General features: G+C 42.9%; 1 protein-coding gene and 1 long non-coding RNA gene across 2 annotated transcripts; one reads left to right on the top strand and one right to left on the bottom strand.

Moving 5' to 3' along the window:
* NUDT15 (nudix hydrolase 15) lies at positions 1-8,389 on the bottom strand. The gene is made up of 3 exons (XM_003586697.6): positions 8,222-8,389; positions 4,633-4,829; positions 1-2,399 (listed from the first exon to the last, which is right to left on the bottom strand). The coding sequence occupies exons 1-3, from the start codon at positions 8,377-8,379 to the stop codon at positions 2,239-2,241; spliced, it is 516 nt and encodes a 171-aa protein (XP_003586745.1). The 5' UTR covers positions 8,380-8,389; the 3' UTR covers positions 1-2,238.
* LOC107132977 (uncharacterized) lies at positions 8,186-26,292 on the top strand. The gene is made up of 2 exons (XR_001501473.3): positions 8,186-24,477; positions 25,909-26,292. It is a non-coding gene; the product is annotated as an uncharacterized lncRNA (long non-coding RNA).

The raw sequence follows: 26,292 nt of genomic DNA, 5'->3' as shown, positions 1-26,292 counted from the left end.
TAAATTCTAAGAATTCTTTTATTTACAAATAACAAAAACCCATAACACAAAACTTGTATGTTAACATAATTTTTATAAAAAATATAGATGTTTTTCTTAAAAAAAAAAAAAAGTGGATGCATGGCATTGTTTTACATTTTTTTGTCCATTTCTTCCACATCTAGCTTACTAGGAGAGAGCTAGATTTTCTTCTCTGCTTTGCAGTCACTCTACTAGAGTAACCTATAACACGCAGTTTCTGGAAAACTCCTCTGTGGATGTGACAAAAGCGACTCTGACCCCGAGGACCTTTGAAAGGGCCTTGAGGACTTCTCCGGACCATACTGAGAACTGCCGCCCTAGTCTAATTACATTTCACATACAAGGAAGTTGAATCTCGAGAGAGATCAACTGAGATCCAAAATGGTAAGGCCTGTTAACAATGGGATACAGATCCTGGATGGTTTAACTCGCTTCCCTAGGTTTACATTCCCAATCAGAAATACAGCCTAACGACCTGTCCTGTCTGCTCTAGTGGTAGGAACTGTCAAAATATATTAACAACAACAGAACAGGAAAGGAAAACCAACAAGTGTGATAAATTCTGTGGTAGCACTTGAATTAGGATCTCTACTAGAACTGAAACACTAAGACGAATTCCACTGCACTCTCCTCCACACACACTGGTAGTGACACATCAATACCAGAGCAATACAGAAAGCGGAATTACCACTTATAACATCACCAATTGTCACGTGTTCTGAATCTGAAGCACAGTTCATGACACAATCTCTGAAAATTCTTCACAAGTACTGAATGAAAAGGTGTTGGGTATATTAAGAGACTACAAATAAACTGTCCATCACGTGGGACTTCTCAGGTAAAATGGAGTTGTTCTGAAATGTAGATATTTTTTATTCTTTAACAGGACCTTATTTTGCCTTTTATGTATTGGGTTGGCCCAAAAGTTCTTTTGATTTTTAAGCAAAAATAAAAACCACATTTTTCACTTTCACCAAGAACTGAACTGAACAATGTATTCACCGTTTTGTTTCACTACCTTCTGCCATTTTTCAGGCAACTTCATAATTCCATCTTCCCAAAACTTTTTATCTTTTTGAGCAAAGAACTGTTCCAGGTGCCTTTTGCAGTCTTCCAGGGAACTGAAATTTTTTCCATTGAGAGAATTTTGTAAAGACCGAAATAAATGGTAATCTGAAGGTGCAATGTCTGGGGAATATGGTGGAGGAATCAGAACTTCCCAGCCAAGCTGTAACAATTTTTGTCTGGTCATCAAAGAAACATGTGGTCTTGCATTATCCTGATGAAAGATTATGCACTTTCTGTCGGCTGATTCTGGACGCTTTTCATTGAGTGCTGCTTTCAGCTGGTCCAACTGGGAGCAGTACTTCTTGGAATTGATGGATTGGTTTTCTGGAAGGAGCTCATAATAAAGGACTCCCATCCAATCCCACCATATACACAACATCACCCTCTTTGGATGAAGACCGGCCTTTGGCATGGCTGGCGGTGGTTCATTTCGCTTGTCCCATGATCTCTTCCGTTCCACATTATTGAACAGTATCCATTTCTCATTGCCTGTCACAATTTGTTTTAAAAACGGAACACTTTCATTACGTTTCAGTAGAGAATCACAAGTGGAAATACGATCAAGAAGGTTTTTCTGGCTTAACTTAAGTGGAACCCAAACATCAAAGCGATTAACATAACCAAGCTGGTGCAAATGGTTTTCAACGCTCGATTTGGATATTTTGAGTATGTCGGCTATCTCTCGTGTGGTATAATGTTGATTGCTCTCAATTAATGTCTCAATTTGATTGCTATCCACTTCAACTGGTCTACCTGACCGTGGAGCATCATACAGAGAGAAATCTCCAGCACGAAACTTTGCAAACCACTTTTGACATGTTCGCTCAGTCACAGCACCTTCTCCATACTCTGCACAAATCTTTTTTTTTGTATCCGTTGCATTTTTACCTTTCTTGAAATAATCAAGCATAATATGCCGAAATTGTTGCCTTTTTTCTTCCATCTTCAATATTAAAATGGCTACCCCCCAAATTCACCAATTTTGATAAGTTTCTTTTAAAAAATGCACATTGCTGTGACAGGTGTCATAATACAATCTCACAAAATTGTTTTAAATGAAGTTAGAGACAACCAAGCAAGACTATAGGCATCGTACAAAAAAAATCTAACTGAACTTTTTGGCCAACCCATTAAAAAAAAAAAACCAACTCAGTGAATCTCCTTGTTCACCTCTAGGTGACTTCCTTTATATCCTACCAGATGATCCAAATCTTCTTTAAAAGGATCGTAGCCTTGTTCTTTTAAACAACGTAGTCCCCAGAAAAGCTGGTCCAGGGGAGGAAATTCTTCCCAAGGAACCCACTCCCAACCTAGAAAAGAAAGACATTAAAGCAATTTCTTCAGTTGAAACAAAGCATATTCATTTTGGCTAGTTAACCTGTACTAAGAAAAATTAAAAAGTGATTTGCTACTAATAAAATGAAGCGCAAGAGTGATGCTACACATTATCTTGGCTATACAAACATGATTTTCAGTGGCTCAGCAGTAAAGAATCTGCCTGTGATTCGGGTATGTGGCAGGAGCTGTGGGTCAGGAAGATTCCCTGGAGGGCATGGCAACCCACTCCAGTATTCTTGCCTGGATAATCTCATGGACAGAGGAGCCTGGTGGGCTACAGTCCATGGGGTTGCAAAGAGACATGACTGAGTGTGTACAGATGCTCACGACAGGTGAATGTTTAAATATTATGATATTAACAACAAAAATACAATGATTATTAAGAATTCTATGTTCTAAATTAGTTTATGATTACATGTATATATCTATGTGTAATTACTGTTTCTTTCATTAAGCATTTCTCTGCCTATAAAATACAGATATGTAGTTTCACTCTGGGAAGGAAGGGGACAAAGAATCCATGAACCTGGAACAAGCTCTGGAAGGGCTGCTCAGTACCTGTGACCACACAGAATGGGGGTGGGGGCGAGGAGAGGTGGGGGACGAAGAGGGGAGGCACACACTAACCACGTGTTGCAAGATGCTCAGTTAGCTGAGCCTCCTAGAGAAGGAAGCATCTGGGTAATCCCTCTAATTATAATCTGACGGCCGGAGGAAAGATGCAGTGACTAGAGGACTGAAGCAGGCTGTTCAGATCCAGGGCCCGATGAACACGGGGCAGAGTGCATGCCTGTAATATAAATAAAGACCCCGAGCCACTGTACCTTGGCCAGTTATCAGCTCCCCTAGTGAATTTGGTACAATCCTGCCTTCCCATTCTTAAGGCGTGAATCATTTTTTTTGTACCCTAGTCCAGCTGAAGGCCTTTGGATCCTTCTTGTGTTTTTCTTCATGTGATATCATGAAATAAGAAATATGTATTTGGTCTTCATCTCTGTTTCCTGGCAGGATTCCTAAAACCTTTGTATTAATAATTTCCTGAGTGACAGGGATCAGAGGAGCATCTTTTTGTTTTCCATAATAAGCCCCTTTCAACCAAGGCTGAGTCAATGTTAATGAGATGGCTGGTGGCTCCTACACAGTTTCGGGAAGTGGGTGCTGACTAGAAAGACAGAGGCATCATCACAGGGTTGGAACTTTCAGCCCACCGCTGACCCCCACACTCCACCTTAGGGAGGGGGAGAGGGGCTGGAGGTTTGAGTTAATCAATGGGCAATGGTTTACTCAATCACAATAATAATAATCCCATAACGTAATGATCCTTCATAAAAACTCCACACAACTGGGTTCAGAAAGCTTCAGAGTTGAACACGTCAAGCTGCTGGGAGGGTGGTGCATCCATGCCCCCGCCCCCACACCTTGCCATGTTGTTGTTTAAACCCTGACTCTTTTGTGACCCCATGGGCTGTAGCCCATCAGGCTTCTCTGTCCATGGGATTATCCAGGCAAGAATATTGGAGTGGGTTGCCATTTCCCCTCCAGGGGATCTTCCTGACCCACAGATCGAACCCCCATCTCCCGCACTGGCAGGTGGATTCTTTACCTATGAGCCAGCAGGGAAGCCCCAGGGACAAAGTGTAGTACACAGTAAATAAAAGGATATCAATTACTGTCATTAAAGCTTTCAGAGCACTCAATTCAACACAGAAGGCAACAGATTAGGTGTTTTGCAAGTTAATCATTTTCTATAAAAGAAAGTTACTATCTCTCTTGCACAGGTGAGAAAACTGAGGAAGGCACATTAAATGTTTTGCTTAAAAAAGTCAGTTTGAAACAAAATTAAACACTAGCAATAAAACTAACACTGAGTACTTACTGTGTTCATTAGGACCGGCCCACTGTAGGTAATAACTCATTTCATCCTTACAACAACCCATCTGAGGTAGCTACTATTATAACAAATGAGAAAAGAGGCCCAGAGACCTAAAGAACTTGGCTGGAGGTCACAAATCTCTACGCGGAAGAATCAAGCAGTCTGGCTCTAGACCCATTCTCTTTCCTGTTCTATCCTTATGTCTTCAGAACTTAAGTAGATTTAAGCTCTAATTAAAGTATAATTACATTCTAACTCTCTTCATATGGTGACATAATCTTCCTTCAGACATGCTCTCGTAGAAAACGCACTATTGTATGTCATTCTCTTACTTTCATTCTTTTCAGGCTCTACATTCTTTGGTTCTGAATCATGAGTCAGGTCCACCTCTCCTTTCATTAAAATAGTGACATAATGGTAATTCTCTTTCTCAATGAAAGAATTCACAACCGAGGCAAAGCGAACATTTTTCAGGTGAAGAGCTGCTTCTTCCCAGGTTTCCCTTTGAGCACATTCTTCCCAGGTTTCACTGGAAAACAGAAACACACCACCATATTCGATTCTATTTATTCATTTTTTTTTTTTAGTCATGAAATTTCTGGCTAGAAATTTCCAGTGTAACCCAAAAGAGCTGTAATTGATCCATGCTTTAAAACAATAAAACAACAACCCTTAGATACTGTTTATCCTGTATCTAGTTATCTGAAGACCAAAAGGACTTCATATTGAACAACAAAAAACGAACATTTAGCCAATCCAGCACTAGTTCGCTTGCCCAGAAGCAGCATGCAACCAGGTGGTCTGATGTATCAGTTAAGAGCACAGGCCTCGTCGTTAACTAGACCTAGGTTTGAGTTCAAAGTCCATTCCTTTCCACTTTGGATAAGTAAAAAGATAATGCTACTTTCTCACAGGCTTGTTGTAAGTGTATCAAGAAGTAAGTAAAGTCTTTTCCAGTAGGTTCAGAATTTCAGTTTATGCCTCAAAATTGAGAACAAAAGGCATTCATAAAATATTAAAATACACTTATGTGATTAGTTCACCTTCAATATGATCCATAATAACTAGATATTGACAAGAACTGATACTCTAAAAGTTACCAAAACCTGCATATAAATTAAAACATTTCACTGTACAGTTATCATATATGAAACAAGATTAAAAATATACAGTATCCCCCTTTAGAAATGGTTCCAAATGGAATTTTATAGTCAGATAAAGTATGTGAGTATCAAGTGAAAACAAGTATGAAAAGAAATCTGTGTGGTTCAGTGACTTTTAGATTAAATTTCCTTATATTTATGAAGCACTTTAGTATGTGAGATATTCAGCAAAAAAGAATACTGTTTCTCTATTTTTTCTACCTTGACTATTTCTCTAATTATCTAATCTACCCTCACTCTACCCATTAGACAGATCTTTGTGGAAGGAGGAAAGTTGTGAGTTTTCAGGCTTGTAGGAATGTTCCCTTCCTTCCTGATGGGGGGCCAACTCTGCCCCCAAACCAAGAGGCGCTCCAAGAGAAATAAATGGTCACGGAGACGGGTGACCACTGACTCTCAAGGAGGCACCGGTGCGTTACCCCCACTTAAAGGGCTGAGCTGTGGAAGCATACAGGGCTGCCCGGTGCCTCAGAGCAGAGGACCAGCAGGGAACGAGCTGTGGAAGTCTGAAGCGCATCCCGAGGTGTCAGGGATGCACGTGAACACAGCAGCTCATCCCCTCTTTAGGCATTTGGACGGTAGGGGACTGGCGAAAGCAGCCCACGATGGCTGAGCAGAGAAAATAAGCGGCCGTGAGAGCATCGTGTTTTCTCCGGGCCAAGCAGATGCTGTGAGACTACCGGGAACCCGGCAGAAAGAAAATGTAGCGCGGTGTGCTAGCTAGCACCAGGAGCTGGCGGCCAGCATCACAAGAAGTTTTTGGTCACCTGTGTTAGGGAACTGTGCAGTGCAGAAATCCTTGTAGGATTGGAGGACTTCCAACCAGCCACCAAACACACCCTCAGAAAGAGCGCACACGTGAATACTGCACCCAGAGGGCACCTGGAGCGCAGCAGCACCACCCAGGGAACGCTCTGCGCCCTCCCCTCCGACTTCGGCACTCTCGGGATAAAGAAATCAGAAACACTGAGAAGAGGAGGCGGCAGAGAGAGAGAGCAAAACATGGGCCCGCACCTCCTCTCCCCACCACAAAGGAAACACAAACGCCTGGAAGAGGACCAGAATACCAAAATACTACTTTTATTTTTCTTAATTTTTACGATGTTGTGTTGGTTTCTGCCACACAACAATGCCATCAGCCATAATTGTACATCCCCCCTCCCTCCATCCCGTTGATGGTGGGACAGGCTGAGACCTGGGACCCTTATGTCTCCTCTCCTCTATCCGGCAGAACAAAAAGAAACAATGAGGGACCCAAAATAAGTAGACCAGAGCACAGCTGCCATGCACAGCTGGCACAAATTATGAACAAGATTCAAAAACCCAACTGCCACTTGTGAGCTGCCAGGAGCAAAAGCAGGGTACCTCACATGATTTCTGCACTCAGCACCATCAAGGGGTGTGCTTGTCTGTGCAATTTGATTTTTAATCTAGTAATTTTATTATTTATTAAGCGATAGCTTGCTGCTGCTGCTAAGTTGCTTCAGTTGTGTCCGACTCTGTGCGACCCTATGGACTGTAGCCCGCCAGGCTCCCTCTGTCCATGGGATTCTCCAGGCAAGAATACTGGAGTGGGTTGCCATTTCCTCCTTAATGAGATCTTCCCGACCTGCTTCTGTTATATCTCCTGCATTGGCAGGCGGATTCTTTACCACTGCGGCACCTGGGAAGCCCCTTGAACGTTTCTGATGCTGTTTATCTGCTGCAGAGGTCATCCTTATTCTCACTATGAGATAGGATGGGACCCTTTCCGGGATGCTCGCACCTGGACAAAGTTAGAGACTAAAAATAACGCATGCACAGTTGGGGCAATTAAAGACAAACTACAAAAAAAGCCACAAACCTACAGCCATTTGTGAGTTGCTCAGAGCGAAGCAGGGTTACCAGGCATGATTTCCGCACACAGAACCACCAAAGGAGCAGACGGATCACTTAAGCCGCACCTTCTGCGCAACCCGCAGATCCATACCTACGCCCCACTCCATTTAAGAAACCAGCTCACCACCACCTCCCGCTCCAGGAGAGCGAGCAAGGGCACCTGTTTCTTGTTCTCGCTCCCTCCCTTCGGCTACAGCACGAGCCCCGACAAACCTCTGCCTAAATTCCTCCTCTGGCATCTTACCAATTTCTGTCGATTAAAGAGTCCAAGAGCCTGGGTGAACCCACCTTCTAGGTCACTCTCAGCCTTTCTTCATTCACCCTTGTGTACAACTAAACTTTCTCTGTCGGTCTGACACCTCAATTCACAGAAAGTCAAAGCAGAGAGGGAGACCTTAGGGAGTACTTCGGACGATTTCCCCGTTTTAACGAGGGAGGTAGAGGCCCAGGGTTTCCGTTAATCATTCGCTTGGTTGGAGCGCTACGAAGACGTACGGGAGCAGGAAAATATTATACTGCCTGCGTTTAAATAGCCAGCAAACCGTGCAAACATTTGAAGGGACAACTACACTACTCGAGGCCTGTAAATACGCACTTCCGGCCTTTCAAGCGCAAGCAGCAGGAAAAAGACAACTCACAGCGCCCAGCCGCGTCAGGGCTCGAGAGGAGCTGACCCCTCGAGGGCAGCTCGCACGCGGACGTGGCGACTCCTGCTCCCGCCTCGCCCAGAACAGCGCCCTCTGCCGGCCTCAGGCGAGAAAGACAAACGCGCGAGAAACGACGCAGCGTCAGCGCGCACTCACGCACGGATGCGCGCAGGCGGCGACGTCGTCCTCTGCGCGTCCGTTTCGTTTTCCCAGTCAGCCAGGCGGCTGCTTACCCGAACTCCAAGTGGCCCCCAGGAAGCTGGAAACTGCCGGCTCCGAACGACCCTTTCCTCTTCCCCAGGAGGACGCAGCGAGGATGCCTGCCGCTGGTCACCACGACGCCCACTCCGACCCCCGGGCGCCGCCCCCGCGGCTCCACGCTGGCCGTCATCGCGCGAGAGGACCAGGCCGGCCGCGACGGGAAGTGACGTTCGGCTCGCCCCGCCCCCGCAGCCGCTGCCAATCAGCCTGAGCAGGTGAGGGCCTGCAAACCTGGCCTTGGTGGTCTGAGTCTCTACGTCTCTGCTTCACTTACGGCTTTCAAATTGTGATGTTTGTTTCCTCCCAGGGAACTGCGCGGCCGGAGTTTTTCGTTTAAACGAGTGCCGTTTACTGTGGATGTTTCAACGTTCATTATTTATGTATTCAGATTCCTCCACGCGCTTACCAGCCACCTACTTTTTTATAAACCTCTGTGCCTTTGCACATCCTTTTTTTATTTTTTTTAAAATGAGGTTCACTACAGTTAACTCATGGTATGTTCAATCGCTCAGTCGTGTTCGACTTTGCGACCCCTGGACTGTAGCCCTGTCCAAGAGAAGAATACTGGAGTGGGTTGGCATGCCCTCCTCCACGGGATCTTCCCAACCCAGAGGTCGAACCCAGTCTCCCACACTGCAGACGGATTCTTTTACTGTCTGAGCCATCACGGAAGCCCACACTCATGCTACGGTATCTCTAATCAGTGTAGTATCCGAGCAAGGACAAATAGTACAGAAACACCGTGATACAAGAGTATTAACAAATCATGGGAAGAAAATTAAGGACTAATTAATCAGTTACGCTGGTACAAATTAGTTTTCTATTTATCTTTCCAGTTTGCATGGCATGCACCAACAAAAAAATCCCAGCTGAATCAGAGTTGTTTGGTTTCTGGTTGGGGAGGATCTTTTTCTTAAATTTAATTTAAATTGTTTTACTTCTAAAATAATGTGCACATAATTTTAACAGGTGGTACAAACAGTGGAAGAATAACCTAATTTTCTACTCCTGCTTCCATTCACTTTTAATTCTGAGCTGTTATTTCTGACACTTGCTTACATATTTTTGAGTAGTATGCTTACACTGCATGTTATGGTAAATGAACTGATTAAACATTTTTAAAGTATCTCTTCTTCCACCCAGAAACTCAGCAGCCTTCAGTATGTTGTGTCCATAAAGATACTCCATGATATTTTCCCAAATAAAAATTGGCAACATATGAAAAGGAGACTATTGATATATCACGGCTAAATGGGGTTATTTCCAGAAATACAAGTCAGGCTTAATATTTGAAAACTCAATGTAATTCACCATTCTAAAAAAGGGAAAAAGGAAACAAATATAATCATCTTAATAGATGCAGGAAAATATCTGATAAAGTTCAGTACTCATTCAAGATTTAAGAAACAAGCAAACGGGAACCATTAAAAGGGTGCCACTTACTGAACTATATGCTTAAAAATGGTTAAGATGATAACTTTTATATGAGTTTTTTTTTTAATATTTATTTATTTGGTTGTGACAGCATGCAGGATCTTTTAGTTGTGGCAGGTGGGATCTAGTTTCCTGATGAGGGATTAAGCCCGGGTGCCCTGTGTTGGGATCCTTAGTCTTACCCATTGGACCACTAGGGAAGTCCCAGACAAGATATTAAAAAACAATAATAGTAAATGTTGGTAGAACAATGTGACATACAAATGTTAAAAGAAAGAGCCTTGATCTATATCTGGCACCATATCTAACAAGTCATACCAGGGCTTCCCTGGTAGCTCATCTGGTAAAGAATCCCCCTGCAATGCAGGAGACCCTGGTTGGATTCCTGGATCAGGAAGTTCCCCCCGGAGAAGGGAAAGGCTACCCACTCCTGTATACTTGGGTTTCCCTGGTAGCTCATTCTGTAAAGAATCCGCTGCAATGCAGGAGACCTGGGTTTGATCCCTGGGTCAGGAAGATCCCCTGGAGGAGGCCATGGCCACCCACTCCTGTATTCTTGCCTGGAGAATCCCATCAACAGAGGAGCCTGGCGGGCTGCAGTTCATGGGGTCGTAAAGAGTTGGACACTACTGAGCGACTAAGCACACATAACAAAATGGATTAGACCTACATAAAAACAGCTGAAAGTATAAACTTTCTAGAAGAAAATATGAGAAAATTTTTGTGATTTTGAGCTAGGCATAAACTTCTTAGATGTGACACCGAAGACATGATCCATAAAAGAAAAATTGTTAATTTGGACTTCATTAAACTTTAAAATTTACTCTGCGAGACATTGCTATGGACTGAATTGTATTTTCCCACAGACATATATTGGAGGCTCGCCCCCTCAATTATCTGATTGTGGGGGCTTTAGGAGGCTTGGATTCCCTGGTAACTCAGATGGTAAAGAATCCGCCTGCAATGCTGGAGACCTAGATTCAACCCCTGGGTGAGGAAGATCCTCTGGCGGAAGAAATGGCACCCCACTCCAGTAGTCTTGCCTGGAGAATTCCACGGACAGAGGAGCCTGGCAGCCTGCAAGTCCATGGGGTTGAAAAAAGTCGGTACATGACTGAGTGACTATCATTCACTCACTTAGGAGGCTTAGATGAGGTCATAAAGGTGGGATCTTCATGATGGGATTAGTACCTTTATGTAAATGGGCTGCCGTCTATGGGGTAGCACAGAGTCGGACACGACTGAAGAGACAGCCGCAGCAAGGCCACCAGAGAGCTTGAGCTCTCTCTCCACACCATGTGCAGACACAGCCAGAAGGTGGCAGTCTGCAAGCCAGAAAGAGAGCTCTCACCAGATACTGAATCTGCTGGCATCCCCATCTTGGACTTTTCAGGCTCCAGAATTGTGAGAAATAACTGTCTGCCGTTTAAACCACCCAGTCTATGATATTTGATTATAGAGGTTGATCTGCTAATACAAATTGTTTAAGAAAACGAGAAGACAAAATATAGGCTTCGGAGAAAATATTTGCAAAGCATATTTCTACTAAAGGACTGGAATAAGAATATGTAAGGAATCCTCAAAACCCAACAATAAAGCAAACAAGTCAATAAGTAAATAGTCAAAAGAATTGAAAATATTTGAAATATTTGAAAAGAATTGAAAATATTTCACCAAAAAGAAATATGGGTAGCACATAAGCACATGAAAAGATGCTCGTCATTAAAAACTGAACTACACTGAAGTACCTGTACATATTACAATGAATAAGATTAAAAAAAAAATGCAAAAAAACCCTGGTATTACCAAGTACTGGTAAGCATACAGACTAATTAGACCTCTCATACATTGTTGGTAGGAATGCAAAATAGTACGAACAGTTTGGCAGATAACTTATTTCATATAATGTTGAGCATATGCTTATCACACAACCCAGAAGTTCCATTCTTTGATGTATACCCAAGAGAAATGAAAACTTAGGTTCATTCAAAGACTTGTATGCAAATGTTACAGAAGCTTTATTCATAATCATCAAAAACTGGAAATAACTCAAACGTTCTTCAACTGTGAATGGATAAATCTACTATAGTATGCTCATATAATGGAAAATGACTCAGTAATACAAGGAACAACCAACATGGATGGGTCTCAGGTGAAAAAAATCATATATAAAAAGCTACCTGCTGTTTGGATCCATTTATATGACACTCTGAAAGAGGCAAGGCTACAGACACATAAAACAGGCCACTCTTGCCTGAGGCTGAGGGTGTAAAGAGCTTGAGCACAACAGGACCTGAGGGATTTTGGGGAGTGAAGCAACTGTCCTGGAACTGATTGTGGTGGTGGTGACATGGCTATGTGTTTGTCAAAGCTCAGAACTATACACTAAAATAGGTGAATTTTATTTTATGTACATTAAATCTCATTAAATCTGACTTAAAAAAAAAAAAAAGCAGAGTGCACTTTGGACTTGGAAAAGTGAAGTGAAGTCGCTCAGTCATGTCTGACTTTTTGTGACCCTATAGACTGTAGCCTACCAGGCTCCTCTGTCCATGGGATTTTCCAGGCAATAGTACTGGAGTGGATTGCCATTTCCTTCTCCAGGTGATCTTCCCAACCCAGGGCTCAAACCCGGGTCTCCCTCATTGTAGACAGACGCTTTACCGTCTGAGCCACCAGGGAAGTCGAAGAAAGGAAAAGTCAAGATGCAATTTAGCAATGGTAAGATTCAAGATCTTACAGAGCCTGGGACTTCCCTGGTGATTAACTCTGCACTTCCAATGCAAGGGGCATGGGTTTGATCCCTGGTCGGGGAACTAAGATCCCAGATGCTGGCGGCTTAGCCAAAAAAAAAAGAGAGACATTTCAGAGCTAAACTGCTCTATTAACAATACCTGAAGTTGTCATCCTTGTGGGTGGAGTTGTGGAAGTGATGACATCTCCTGGAAAGCTAGCGTTACGCTGGAGATAAGGGCAGGCAGTTTCCTCTGCTCACTGGGCCTTAGGAGATTCAGGGAGCCTGAGCTCTGGTGGGTGATGTTCATGGTCACAGCCCTTCTTGGTAAGGAGGGTAGCCTACTCCTAAAACACAGTAGGAAGTCTGGGGCTAATAGGAGTGTAGATAAGGAGATTCAGAAGAAGTCGCATTTAGTAGCCAGTTTGAAGTTTTCCTTTGTTCTGTGCCCAGTTGTGTCCAGCTCTTTGCAGCCCCATAGACTATAGCCTGCCTGCCTGGCTTCTCTGTCCATGGAACTGTCCAGGCAAGAATGCTGGAGTGGGTTGTCATTTCCTCCTCCAGGGGATCTTCCTGACCCAGGGATTGAACGGCTCTTTTGTATCCTGCATTGGCAGGCGGATTCTTTACCACTGTGCTGCCTGGGAAGCCTGAAGTTTTCCCTTACTATGCTGTAATTTCGTTTTACTATCCTGAAGCCTTCAATAAAATCTGGTTATACGTTACAGCCTGGTCTTAACTTGCCTTGAAGAGTTAGGATGGGCCTGAGTTTACCCTCCTATGAAGGAATAAAGGAAAAAGAAGGGCATCAGGCCGGAGAGCTTTGAGAGAGCATCAAATGTCAAAGCCATTTGATCAGTCTTTGATCTCACTGCACTATGTACTCGGAGCTGTACTTAACACATTTATATACTTGGATACTTGAACAAAAGCTATTGTCCACATTATCATTTAAGGAAACTAGAAAAAAAATTTTTCTCAAAATCTTTATGCTGATTGACATGCAATACAAATGGTTATAAAAGGGAAAAGGCACCGACCTGATGTTTAGGGATCCTACAAGAGAAGTGTAAATCAGCCCGCATGGATGTTGCTTACTCTAATTAGACAATCCACATAGCACAATTCCTTTCTGCAGGACTGCCAACCCATTGAACAGGGCATACCAATAGTTACTGCAGCATTAGAACCTGACACATCTTAGCACTGCGTCTCTTCTTAGTTTACCTAGATTCTCAGCTGAAGGGTAAGGCTCTCAGGCACGGGGGACTCCCATGCCCAGTTCCAGGACTTCCTGGGAGGGCACACTTCTCCTCCCACCCATCCAGGCAAAAATATTGAATACCCACCATGGAGGGTGCTGGAAATCCCCCAGACTGACTATTTTGTCCAACTTCAATACATCGTTATTTTAATGAAAGTCTGTTTATTTTCCATACATTTTCTATTTATTATAATTGAGTCAGCTTTTTACCAGAAGGTTATCTGATCTTCCCCAGTGGCTCAGATGGTAAAAAATCTGCCTGCAATGCAGGAGACCCAGGTTCAATCCATGGGTCGGAAAGATCCCCTGGAGAAGGAAGGGCATGGCAACCCACTCCAGTACGCTTGCCTGGAGAATTCCATGGACAGAGGAGCCCGGCGGGGTATGGTCCATAGGGTTTCAAAGAGTCGAACACTACTGAAGCGACTTAGCACACATGCGTAGACCAAAGGAATAGAACAGAGAACCAAGATATAAACCCTTGTGTGGTTAACCAGCATTGTCCAGCTATTAGCTCCTTCAGATCCTCCCACCCTCAGTGTTTCGACTGAGGTCACCTTGTGGTGTTCCTCAGTCAGTGACTGAGATCACAGTTAGAGGCAGAGGTACAAGGCACTTTTATCCCACATCGGATTTATCTAACAGGCCGTTTTTGCTCCAGAGCTCCCTACTGGGTTAGCAGTCTTGTGGTCAGGTTATTGTTTGATGGCTTCCCTGCTCAATCTTTTTCCCTCACTGTTTCTTAAGAAGCATCAATAAAGCTTCAGCACTCCCAACTCAATCTCTGTATCCACTTCGTGTGTCTGTTGTCAGGCGGTGGTTTGTCTGGTGACTAGATGATGTGGGGTGGCCTCCCTTCCTTGTGATTAGCAGGCTGTGGTTGGGATAAGAGGAGGAGTGAGTCACGTGTCACTCATCATTCAGAAGGGCAGCCTGGACTTGTTCTCATGGTGAGTGATTCAAGAGCAGCAAAAAGGCAAGTCCCAGCACACAAGCACTTTTCAAGCTCGTTACATTTATTAATGTTTCATGTGCCAAAGCCAGCCACGTGGCTGGCCAACCTGATTTAAGAATGGAGAAAATTGCCTCGGCTCCTCAGTGGGAACGTCTGCCAACTGACACTGCGAGGTGTGGATGCCAGAAGACTGGCCATTTTCATAATCTACCAGAGAGACCTTGGTAGAGTTAGCCAACTCCAGCTTACTCTAAAGTAAAATGAGAATAATGAGTGCCTATGACAGCTGAAAGGGTTATTGAAAAACTTACATAGGACACAGTGAGTAGAGGGTCTGCTGTGGTATATGCCTCACAGTGGGGCTTCCCTGGTAGCTCAGGGGTAAAGAATTACCCCCTGCCATTGCAGGAAACGCGGGTTCAATCCCTGGGTCGGAGAGATCCCCTGGAGAAGGAAATGGCAACCCACGCCGGTATTCTTGCCTGGGAAATCCCATGGACAGAGGAGCTTGGCGGGCTGCAACCCTTGGGGTTGGAAAGAGTCACACATGACTTAGCAACTAAGCATCAACAACAAATGCCCTACAGCAGGCACTCTTATGTAGCTGTGCCTTGTGCTCCTAAGATACAAGAATGTTTGCGTGTTCATGGCATGTGTAAGTGACTACGTTTTGTAAGAGGTTGTATTGTTATTCCCAAATATCCACAGATCCCTTCCTTGTAAAATGATTATACACTCCTGTCTACTGCACTGCATCCCCTGGAAGGAGTATAAGTCTGCCCTGTCACTAGGCTTAGCCTTGTCACTTTCTTTAACAACAAAACAAAACTCCACCAAAACCAAAACCAAACCAAAAGGAGATTATAATGTGCTAGTTCTTAGGAGAAACTTTAAGAACCATTGCTGTTTTCTACTAACTCACTTAATATTGTCCTCTGCCATGAGAATGTCAGGTCCGGATAAAGACTATTCCTTCGGTGCCAGTCATAGAATGAGAAGCAAAATGGATGAGAGCCATAGCCGACCTGCAGCCCTTCGCATGTAATATGAATGAGAAATACACTTGTTGTAAGCCATTGAGATTTTCGGGGCTGTTTGTTTCTGCAGCATGATCTAGCGAAATCAAGTACATATTTCTTGTTCTTAGTTGGAATAAAGGGTGTATCCTTGTAGATACTTCAAGTAAGAAAAAATTCTGTTTAATTTCAGAATTTCTCATCTAGTTTCAAACTTGTGTCACTCAGACTATTTATAATAATAGTTTAGTTATTTTCCCTTGGGTAACTTGTCATTGCCTGAGATTAACTAAAAATGTGTCTTTCTCCTATTAAAGTAGCAAACTTTCTTGTAGCCTTGAATTTTCCTTCTTCTATACTGTAGATCAATAGCAATATTAAGCCACACAGCTGGTGTTTTGCAAGTTGTTTACTTTTCTAACACATTTCATTTTATTAAGTGGGTATCTATTGATTCTTCACAATTGCACCACTGCTGAAATGACTAGAGATTATTTCCTTTGAAGTCTTATCATCCCTTTAGTTTGCAGCCAATTTTGCCCTAAGAGTAGATAGTCTGAGCCTGTGAGAAATTTAGAAGAGACATAATATTTTTCTAGAGTTTTTCTAAAAAAAAATCAGTCAGGTATATTCAATATAGAAAATGTAGCCATGAAGAAATGTACAAAGAGGAAAACCAAATCTACCAGCCAGAGATGACTATGGTTAGCATTTATGCTGTATATCTCCAGTTCCTCTCCTAAGACACCACTGGAAAATTAATAAGCATCTTATCTATCTATTCTCCTTCCTTCATATAAAACAGTAAAATCAATTGGGGCTTGAATACACCCTCTTCTAATAGAGCCAACTCTCTCTCCTTTTCACCCTCCCTCCCTCTCCCCCACTTTAGCTACTGCCCCGCCTCTACTGTAGTACTTGAAAACTCATCTTGGGTGGAGGTATCCCGGGGTACAGCCCACTTCTGGAACAATGCCTTTGGCCTGGAACAAGGGCACTTGGCGGAGCTTCTCTTGAGGGCAGAGACTTTGCATTTCCTTTGCGCTCTATATGCACACCTTATTTCTACTGATGGAGGTGTAACGTGCGTGTCACTACTTTTGCTCACCCATTTCCCTTCCTTTTTTAAATTTTTATTTGTTTGGCTGAGCTGGGTCTTCTTTGTGGCACAAAGGATCTTGAGCTGTGGCACGTGAACTCTTAGTTGTGGCATGTGGGAGCTAGTTCCCTGACCAGGGATCAAATCCCGGGCCTCCTGGGTTGGGAGCTTGGAGTCTTAGCCACTGGACCACCAGGGAAGTCCCCCATTCCCTTCCATACTATAACTGTAGTAACAGGAAATTCATTCCTACTTTTAACAAACATATTTCAGGAACTTGCTATCTGCTAGAGATAGTGCTGGGCCCTGTGGTTAACAAGATGCAGCCTGTCCATCCAGGTTTCAATCGAGAGATAAAACCTTAGCTCTAAGTTTTCTCTTAAGTGAGTGAGTGACTATTTATTAGACTGTACCCTGGGCTAAACCCTAATCAGCGTTTCTCTGCCATCCCTTCCATCTCCTTGTCTTAACTGAAATCTGACTCTTCCTTAGGTTAGCACTTTCCCAGCCAAGATCACAATGAACCTGGAGGTTGCATTCGGCAGACCTGAATGCCATGCCTTTTGGGCTGATACAGTCCACTGGGTCACAGTTTATGGAATGATTCTTCTTATGTGTCCCTTTGCCTAGATTAAATGTTGGCTGTTTATGCCCTTGTACTCCACTGGCCTCAGGAATCAGCATTCCCAGTGCTAAAGAATCCACCTGCCAATGCAGGAGACACTGGTTCAATAAGATCCCTGGTTTGATCCCTGGAGAAGGAAATGGCACCCCACTCCAGTATTCTTGCCTGGAGAATCCCGTGGACAGAGGAGCCAGGTGGGCTATGGTTCATGGGGTCGCAAAGAGTTGGACCCACTGAGTCACTAAGTTTCTGTCTGCCTTCTGTTCACTGCCTCTTCCAGACCATTACTCCCTCACGCTCCTGCAAAAAAAATCCTCCTTTACTAAGGTTCAGGCCTTTTGATCTGCTCTCCCATCTGTCTTCAGGTCCCTGTCGTATGCCCACCTTGTGGTTGTACTCTATCATTCAGTGAAGACTTTGATGCTCAACTCACAGCCTTATCTACCACATGTGCCATCCCCCTCCACGGATGACCCTCCAAGACTCGCTTCATTTTCAGTGGCCTTTTCTCCACTTCTGTCACAAGCTCCTATAGCCACACCCCAAATCTTACCATCATTTGAAACTATTTCCAACGTAACAAATTTAAGCAGTGATAAATGTGTGCATGCTAAGTCACTTCAGCCGTGTCCAACACCAGGCTCCTCTGTCCATGGGATTCTCCAGGCAAGAATACTGGAGTGGGTTGCCATGCCCTCCTCCAGGTGATCTTCCTGACCCAGGGATTGAAACTGGGTTTTCTGCAAATCCTGCATTGCAAGCAGATTCTTTACCACTGAGCCACCAGGAAGCCCCCTGATAAAATGTGTAAGGACCTGTAATTGTGTCCTTCCCTCTTTAGCAGCCTAGTCAGGTTCAACACTGGGGAGAAGAACCCCGGGAGAGGGTAGTGTGTGGGCTGAGGTCTGGGGCTTATCATGCTCTGGTTGACAGAGAAGCAAAATCGAAGCTAAATAAGTCCAGCTCTTAACCACTTTATTAATGGCTTGGTCCTCTGCCTCGTTTTCATGCTGGTTCCTCTAGCAGTGTTTCATTATCTCTTAGTATCTGTGTTTGGTGGAAGAGGTTCTATGTTTGGAGGGTGTGATGAAGGGTAGCTGCCCCATCCCACCGTCTTCCAGCTCTGGCCCTTCCTTCCTTCCTGCCTTCTGTTCAGCCGCTCTCTCTGTAGTTGTTCTTCCTCCTCCTTGGGACCTCCGGTCCATTGACAACCCTCCCACTTTCTAATCCATCAGGCTTCTCGTCTTGGGTTCCATGGTTTCTTAGTTCCATAACATTCTTAACATTATACTAAACTCCCTTCACCCACTCACACTTTCTCATCTGGCAAAAACCCAGCCTGGAGTGAAACCACCTGTGTGCTGTCTCTGTGGTTGCCCCTGAGCCTCCGTGTCTGCTGGAGAAAATGACACAATAGGCAGACTGTTGTCAGTATGTAGTCAGCATCACCTCCTTCAAATGGGTTCTTCTTAACACAGCCCAGCCATCCTGGGGCTTCTCACTTGACTTGCTTTCCTACAGTCCATGATGAAAGCTTCAAAGCCTCTCCAGTCTCTTCAGATCTCTGACTTTCTCACCTTCTGCCTTTTTTTCCAGTAGACAGCTGTGACTCCTCTCCCTCAGAAAATCCAAGCTTTTGGATCAAAACTTATTCAGTTTTCTGGTACAAAACCTGCCACCCTGCTACTTCCATATCCACTCTCTCAATGCTCCCTCTTATGGCTTCAGAAGAGGCCAGTCCTCCCATGAGGGTTGTAAGATACCCTCTCCAGAAGTGTGATGTTATTTAATTGTCTTCTCTCCTGTATATTATTTAACCTCTTTCACTCAGCTGAATTGTTCCCATCCAATCTAAATATACTCACATCTTTTCCATCTAAAACCATACAAACAAATATGAACAGAACATAATAGTCTGGATCACGGTCCTTTTTAACTGCTCTCATTAAACTGTGTTCCTCATCTTTAAAACACACATTTTAGTTTCAGTTATGTATTCATTACTGTGGGTATTTAGCTCATGCCTGCTCCTCCAATGGAGTATAAGCCATATGAAAGGTCATTTCTGTGTTAAGTTTTTGCTTTCCATTGTCTTCCCAGGTGCCCAGATCCACAGCTGCTTGAACAGAGTTGACATTCAATCAATAGATATTTTGTGTTGAATTCCTTCATCCATTCAATACTTAATTTTTTTTTCAATACTTAATTTTTGACCAGCTTCCAGGCACTGAATTAAGCACCAAAGATAAAAATTTGCCTTGCCTCCAAGAACTCAAGTTCAGTGAGGAAAAAAGATCAAACCCTTGAGTGATTTCAATATAATGTGATATGTACCATGAAAAGTCATACACAGGCTTCAACTTCAGCCTGGGTGGGAGTGGAGAGTGAGAAAAGGCAGATAAAGGCAGTTGAGAAAGGGTTCCAAGAAGAGGTACCTACTGTGTTGAGTCCTAAGAGCCAACGAGGTGGCAGTTGCCCAGTGAGTGATGAGGAAGACAGGCAACAGCATGTACACTGGCCCCAGGGCCATGACCTTTAATTGCAAAAGACCTCTAACTGTAAGGAGTTCAGTGAGTCTCCAGACTGTGTAAGAACGTGGAAGGAGCTGGGACATGAAGAGATTTGGAATGCCAAGGAACCACTGATGGTCTTTATGCTTGGAAGCACAACTGCACCTCTAAAGCTATTGTTGAAAGATTGTTGTTGAATCACACGAAGACACCGGGATTCTTGGCCCCCGGAGGAGAAGAATTCAATCCGGGGCCAGAGACGAGGCTTGATCGCTCAGAGCTTTTGTGTAATAAAGTTTTATTAAAGTATAAAGGAGATAGAGAAAGCTTCTGACATAGGCATCAGAAGAGGGCAGAAAGAGTACCCGCTTGCTAGTGTTAACAATGAAGTTATATACTCTCCAGTGAATCCAAAGACTGTCTGGAGGTTGTAAAAACCTCACCACACCTACTCCCATAATTTACATTTTAAGATAACAGAATTAGCCAGAAGGTTTAATCCAGAGACTGTCCTCAGGCAGGATACATTATTGTTATATAATCCTTGTAAAGACCAGATCTACTCCCATAATTTACATTTTAGGATAACAGCCAGAAGCTTTAATCCAGAGACTGTCCTTAATCCAGAGACTGTCCTTAGGCAGGATACATTATTGTTATATAATCCTAAGGAATATAGAGAAGGAAAAAAAGTTTGTCCTTTCTTCCTCCTTGAGAATTCCAGACCCCTCTCTCCTTGGGGACCCCTAGACTCCTTATCAACCTGCCTCGGAAATGACTCTCTCATTGTGATGCTGTATTTGCTATATTTGGGCTTCCTAGGTGGCTCAGTGGTAAGGAATCTGCCTGCCAAGCAGGAGACACAGGTTCAGTCCCTGGGTTGAGACGATCGCCTGGACAGTGAAATGGCAACCCGCTTCAGTATTCTTGCCTGGGAAATCCCATGGACAGAGGAGCTTGTTGGGCTACAGTCCATGGCGTCAAAAAAGAGTCAGACACGACTTAGCAACTAAACAACAACAACAACATCTGCATTGATTACTCCTCTGTGGAGGATGGACTGAAGAGTGACTGGGAGAATCTGGAGACACCTTTTGGGTTCCTCTTCTTCTTTTCAAATTTATTTATGTATGTGACTGTGCCCTGTCTTAGCTGGTTGTGACATGAGAACTCAGTTGTGGCCTGTTTGATCTCTTAATCATTCCTTGACCAGGGATGGAACGTGGGTCCCCTGCTTTGGGAGCATGAAGTCTTAGCCACTGGACCACGAGGGAAGCCCTAAATTGACCTTTAACTGGCAACATCAGACTAGCTTCTTTCAAGGTCACAGTTAAATCTTCAGCTTGCCATCTTTTAAGATGTATTAAAACCTTAAATGAGAAATAAATGATGTTCCAGGTCAAGAGATAAAAAGACCTACATTCAGTTCACCTCCTAATCCAGGCTTCAAAGTATTTCTCTGTACTAGCCTGGGTATTTGGGTTATCAGTGTATTATTCTCCCCACCTCTCCAATGTCTATTTATTTTTTGTTCTGTTTTGATTTCTTAAGCTCAATTGACCTTTGAATTGAGGGCTACATGAAACAGCTCTAGGGAGTATTAACATTACACTTACTCTAGTTCAGTTCAGTCGCTCAGTCATATCCGACTCTTTATGACCCCAGGGACTGCAGCACGCCAGGCCTCCCTGTCCATCACCAACTACCGGAGTTTACTCAGATTCATGTTCGTTGAGTTGGTGATTCCATCCAACCATCTCATCCTCTGTTGTCCCCTTCTCCTCCTGCCTTCAATCTTTCCCAGCATCAGGGTCTTTTCAAATGAGTCAGTTCTTTGCATCAGGTGGCCAAAGTATTGGAGTTTCAGCTTCAGCATCAGTCCTTCCAATGAATATTCAGGACTGATTTCCTTTAGGATGGATGGTTGGATCTCCTTGCAGTCCGAGGGACTCTCAAGAGTCTTCTCCAACACCACAGTTCAAAAGCATCAGTTCTTTGGTGCTCAGTTTCTTTATAGTCCAACTCTCACATCCATACATGACCACTGGAAAAACCATAGCCTTGACTAGACAGACCTTTGTTGGCAAAGTAGTGTCTCTGCTTTTTAATATGCTGTCTAGGTTGGTCATAACTTTTCTTCCAAGGAGTAAGTGTCTTTTAATTTCATGGCTGCAGTCACCATCTGCAGTGATTTTGGAGCCCCCCAAAATAAAAGTCTGTCACTGTTTCCATTGATTCCCCATCTATTTGCCATGAAGTGATGGGGCCAGAAGCCTCGATCTTAGTTTCCTGAATGTTGAGCTTTAAGCCAACTTTTTCACTCTCCTCTTTCATTTTCATCAAGAGGCTCTTTAGTTCTTTGCTTTCTGCCATAAGAGTGGTTTCATCAGTATATCTGAGGTTATTGATATTTCTCCCAGCAATCTTGATTCCAGCTTGTGCTTCATCCAGCCCAGCATTTCTCATGATGTACTCTGCATAGAAGTTAAATAAGCAGGGTGACAATATACATCCTTGATGTACTCCTTTCCCTATTTTAAACCAGTCTGTTGTTCCATGTCCAGTTCTAACTGTTGCCTCTTGACCTGCATACAGATTTCTCAGGAGGCAGGTCAGGTGGTCTGGTATTCCCATCTCTTTCAGAATTTTCCACAGTTTATGGTGGTGCATACAGTCAAAGGCTTTGGCATAGTCAGTAAAGCAGAAATAGATGTTTTTCTGGAACTCTTGTTTTTTCTATGATCCAGCAGATGTTGGCAATTTGATCTCTGGTTCCTCTGCCTTTTCTAAAACCAGCTTGAACATCTGGAAGTTCATGGTTCATGTACTGTTGAAGCCTGGCTTGGAGAATTTTGAGCATTACTTTACTAGCGTGTGAGATGAGTGCAACTGTGTGGTAGTTTGAGCATTCTTTGGCATTGCCTTTCTTTGGGATTGGAATGAAAACTGACCTTTTGCAGTCCTGTGGCCACTGATGAGTTCTCCAAATTTGCAGGCATATTGAGTGTAGCACTTTCACAGCATCATCTTTTAGGATTTGAAATAGCTCAGCTGGAATTCCATCACCTCCACTAGCTTTGTTTGTAGTGATGCCTCTAAGGCCCACTTGACTTTGCATTCCAGGATGTCTGGCTCAAGGTGAGTGATCACACCATCATGATTATCTGGGTTGTGAAAATCTGTTTTGTATAGTTCTCTGTATTTTTGCCGCCTCTTCTTAATATCTTCTGCTTCTGTTGGATCCATACCATTTCTGTCCTTTATTGAGCCCATCTTTGCATGAAATGTTCCCTTGGTATCTGTAATTTTCTTGAAGATATCTCTAGTCTTTCCCATTCTATTGTTTTCCTCTTATTTCTTTGATTGCTGAGGAAGGCTTTCTTACTTCTCCTTTGTATTCTTTGGAACTCTGCATTCAAATAAGTATATCTTTCCTTTTCTCCTTTGCCTTTTACGTCTCTTCTTTTCACAGCTATTTGTAATGCCTCCTCAGATAGCCATTTTGCTTTTTTTTTTACTTACTCTAAGGATATTGTAAAAAATGATTTTCAGAAACTAACAACAACCAACCCCCCAGTTCACACACATATACACACCGAACTCATAGAAAAAGAGATCAATTTTGTAATTTTCAGAGGTGAGCAGTGGTAGAGAGCCGGGGTAGGGGGAATTGGAGGAAGGTGGTTGAAAGCTACAAACTTCCAGTTAATGTTAAATAAGTACTAGGGCTGTAATACACAATATGATGACTATAGTTAAGCCTGCTGTATGGTATATAGGAAAGTCATCAAGAGGGTAAATCTTAAGGGTTCTCATTACAGGGAGAGTTTTTTCTTTCTATGGTATCTATATGAGATGATGGATGTTAGCTAGACCTTTTGTGATATCATTTCACAATATACGTAAATCAAACCATCATGCTCTACACTTTAACTTATACAGTGATGTATATCTATTTCTCAGTAGAACTGAAAAAATATGTTTTCCATTATGTCCCATGTGACCTTACACAGTGATCCCTGTGTAAGAAACTCTTGCCTGATCTTAATATCAGATGTAAAGGTCCTGAACAATGACCTATTTATGTATCTGCAATTAAATTACATAATTCACTAGTTGCGTACAGAAAGGCTTAGGGATCTGCTTTGGGTCCATTCTTAATAGGGATCATTATTGTCAACATACTTTCAGTGCTATTCTTGACCCAAATGTTGACCTTTTCACTCCTCTGTTTACGTTTCACTTTAAGGTGAGAGGGTGAGTCAGGCAGCTTATGGGTGAAGAACATTCTCGGAGGAAGGAATGACAGCTGTCTAAAGGTCAAGGCAGAAACATGCCTGATGTGTTTCAGAAAGAGCATGGAGGCTGGCATGCTTGGAGTGGAAAAAACAAGGGAGAGTAACGGGAGATTCAGTCTTAGTTGTTAGTAGGTCTGGACCATGGCTTTGCAGGTCATTTCGAAGAAGTCTGGCTTTTACCCTAAGACGCGCAAAGTGGCACGATCTAACTTGTATTTTCATAGGACCAGTTTGGCTGCTGGGAGCAAGGGTAGAGCTGGGTTATTAGTCAAGAGCCTGTTGCAATAATGCAGGTAAGAGATGATGGTGACTTGGACAACAGTGGTATTTCTTTTTTTAATTTTAGTTATTTGTGCTGGGTCTTTGTTGCTGCATTGACTTTTCTCTAGTTGCAGCAAGCGGGGGATACTCTCTATTTGTGGTGTGCAGACTCCTCATTGTGGCGCTTCTTTTGTGGCAAAGCACACGCTCTAAAGCATTTGGGCTCCAGGAGTTGTGGCACTATGGACTCAGTAGTTGCGGCCCCCTGGGCTCTAGAGTGTTCGCTCAGTAGTTGTGTTGCATGGGCTTAGTTGCCCCATGGCATGTGGAATTTTCCCAGACCGGGGATTGAACCTGTGTCTCCTGCATTGGCAGGTAGATTCTTTATCACTTGATACCAGAGAAGCCCAACAGTGGTATTAATGGAAGGATTGAGAAGTGGTGGGATTCTAGATGTATTTCGAAGGGGGAGTCTATAGAATTTGCTGATGGATTGGATATGCAAGAAAATGTGGGATGTGAGCAACTAGAAAAGTATACTTGACATTAACTTTCAGGAGGAGCAGGCTTGGGAAAGAAACCCAGGAGCTAAGTTTTGGATGTGGCAAATGCTCCATAACTCAGTGAACCAGTACTTTTTTTCAAATGATCAATACATGCCGGTACAAAATCATGCATAGGTAAATATTCATTCAACATTCACAATAGATCAATGGATTTCAAAATAACAGGCTGAGAAATTCACTGATATAGTTGCAGATTCTACATTGCAGCACATCTTTAAGGAACTATCATCCTTTGAGTTTCAGGGTAGTGTCAAAGACAAATATCCATAATTATCTGAAAATAATAAAAATAACAAAATACTCCCCTTTTCCCCCAATTACATATCTGTACATGTTTTCTTCACACACTTGAACCAAAACACATGTTGCAGTAGATTGAATGCAGAAATATATATGAGAATCTTACTGTTTAACATGTACTGTTGAGCCAGACATTCAAGAGCTTTGTAAAAATGTAAAACATTGCCACTCTTCTCATTAATGCTTTTTATTTTGGAAATAATTATTTTTCATAAAAGCATACTATTTATGTTAACATGTGATAGGTTATTTTAGTTATTTTTAAAGTAAATCTAAATTTTCTCAATTCAAATTAAGATGGTACACAACATTGAGAGATAAAACCACAGAAACAAAAATTCTTTGGGATCCTCAACAAGTCTCAGGGTATAAAAGCATTTTGAGACCAGAAAGTTTGAGAACTGCTGGTTTTGTCTGCTTTGCATAGCTAGCCTAGATTCTTATAATGATTGTAAACTTATCTCCTTTGGAATTCTTAGTTCTCATCAGGACCAGAGCCAAAGAGTTAGGGCTTACACCAGCTGGCTCTGTTACTATTCATAGACGACAGAGTGGACACTAGAGACTGCCTTTACTTCTGTATCCTTCACGTCCTAGGGTGCGGTGGACCGAAGAATACAACAGCACTTGATCATGACCAGGAGCCAAAGGGAAGCCATTCTTCATGTTGAAGAGATGGATTTCAAATCTTCAAACTATTTGGAATTGTCTTATGAAGCAATTTTAGATAAAGTTTCCTAAACAGAATTAATTTAAAGGCTCATTTAGAATGGGATATATGTACAATTTTAATATCCTATACTCCATTGAGAATTAAGTAAACCTCTTTTGTCCATTTTTCAACTGAGTTGTCTTTTTCTTTTAGTGCATTAATTAACTATAATATTGCTAATTGTCACATAAGTACCTTTATAGTTTGTAATATAAATGTGTTATGTTTCTACAGGTCAATCTACAATAATTAAAGTTAAATTTAAGGTC

Source organism: Bos taurus, chromosome 12 (assembly GCF_002263795.3).
Source record: "Bos taurus isolate L1 Dominette 01449 registration number 42190680 breed Hereford chromosome 12, ARS-UCD2.0, whole genome shotgun sequence".
NCBI classification, from domain to species: Eukaryota; Metazoa; Chordata; class Mammalia; order Artiodactyla; family Bovidae; genus Bos; species Bos taurus.
Note: the sequence above shows the minus strand (reverse complement) of the source record. Positions and strands in the feature narration are given on the sequence as shown.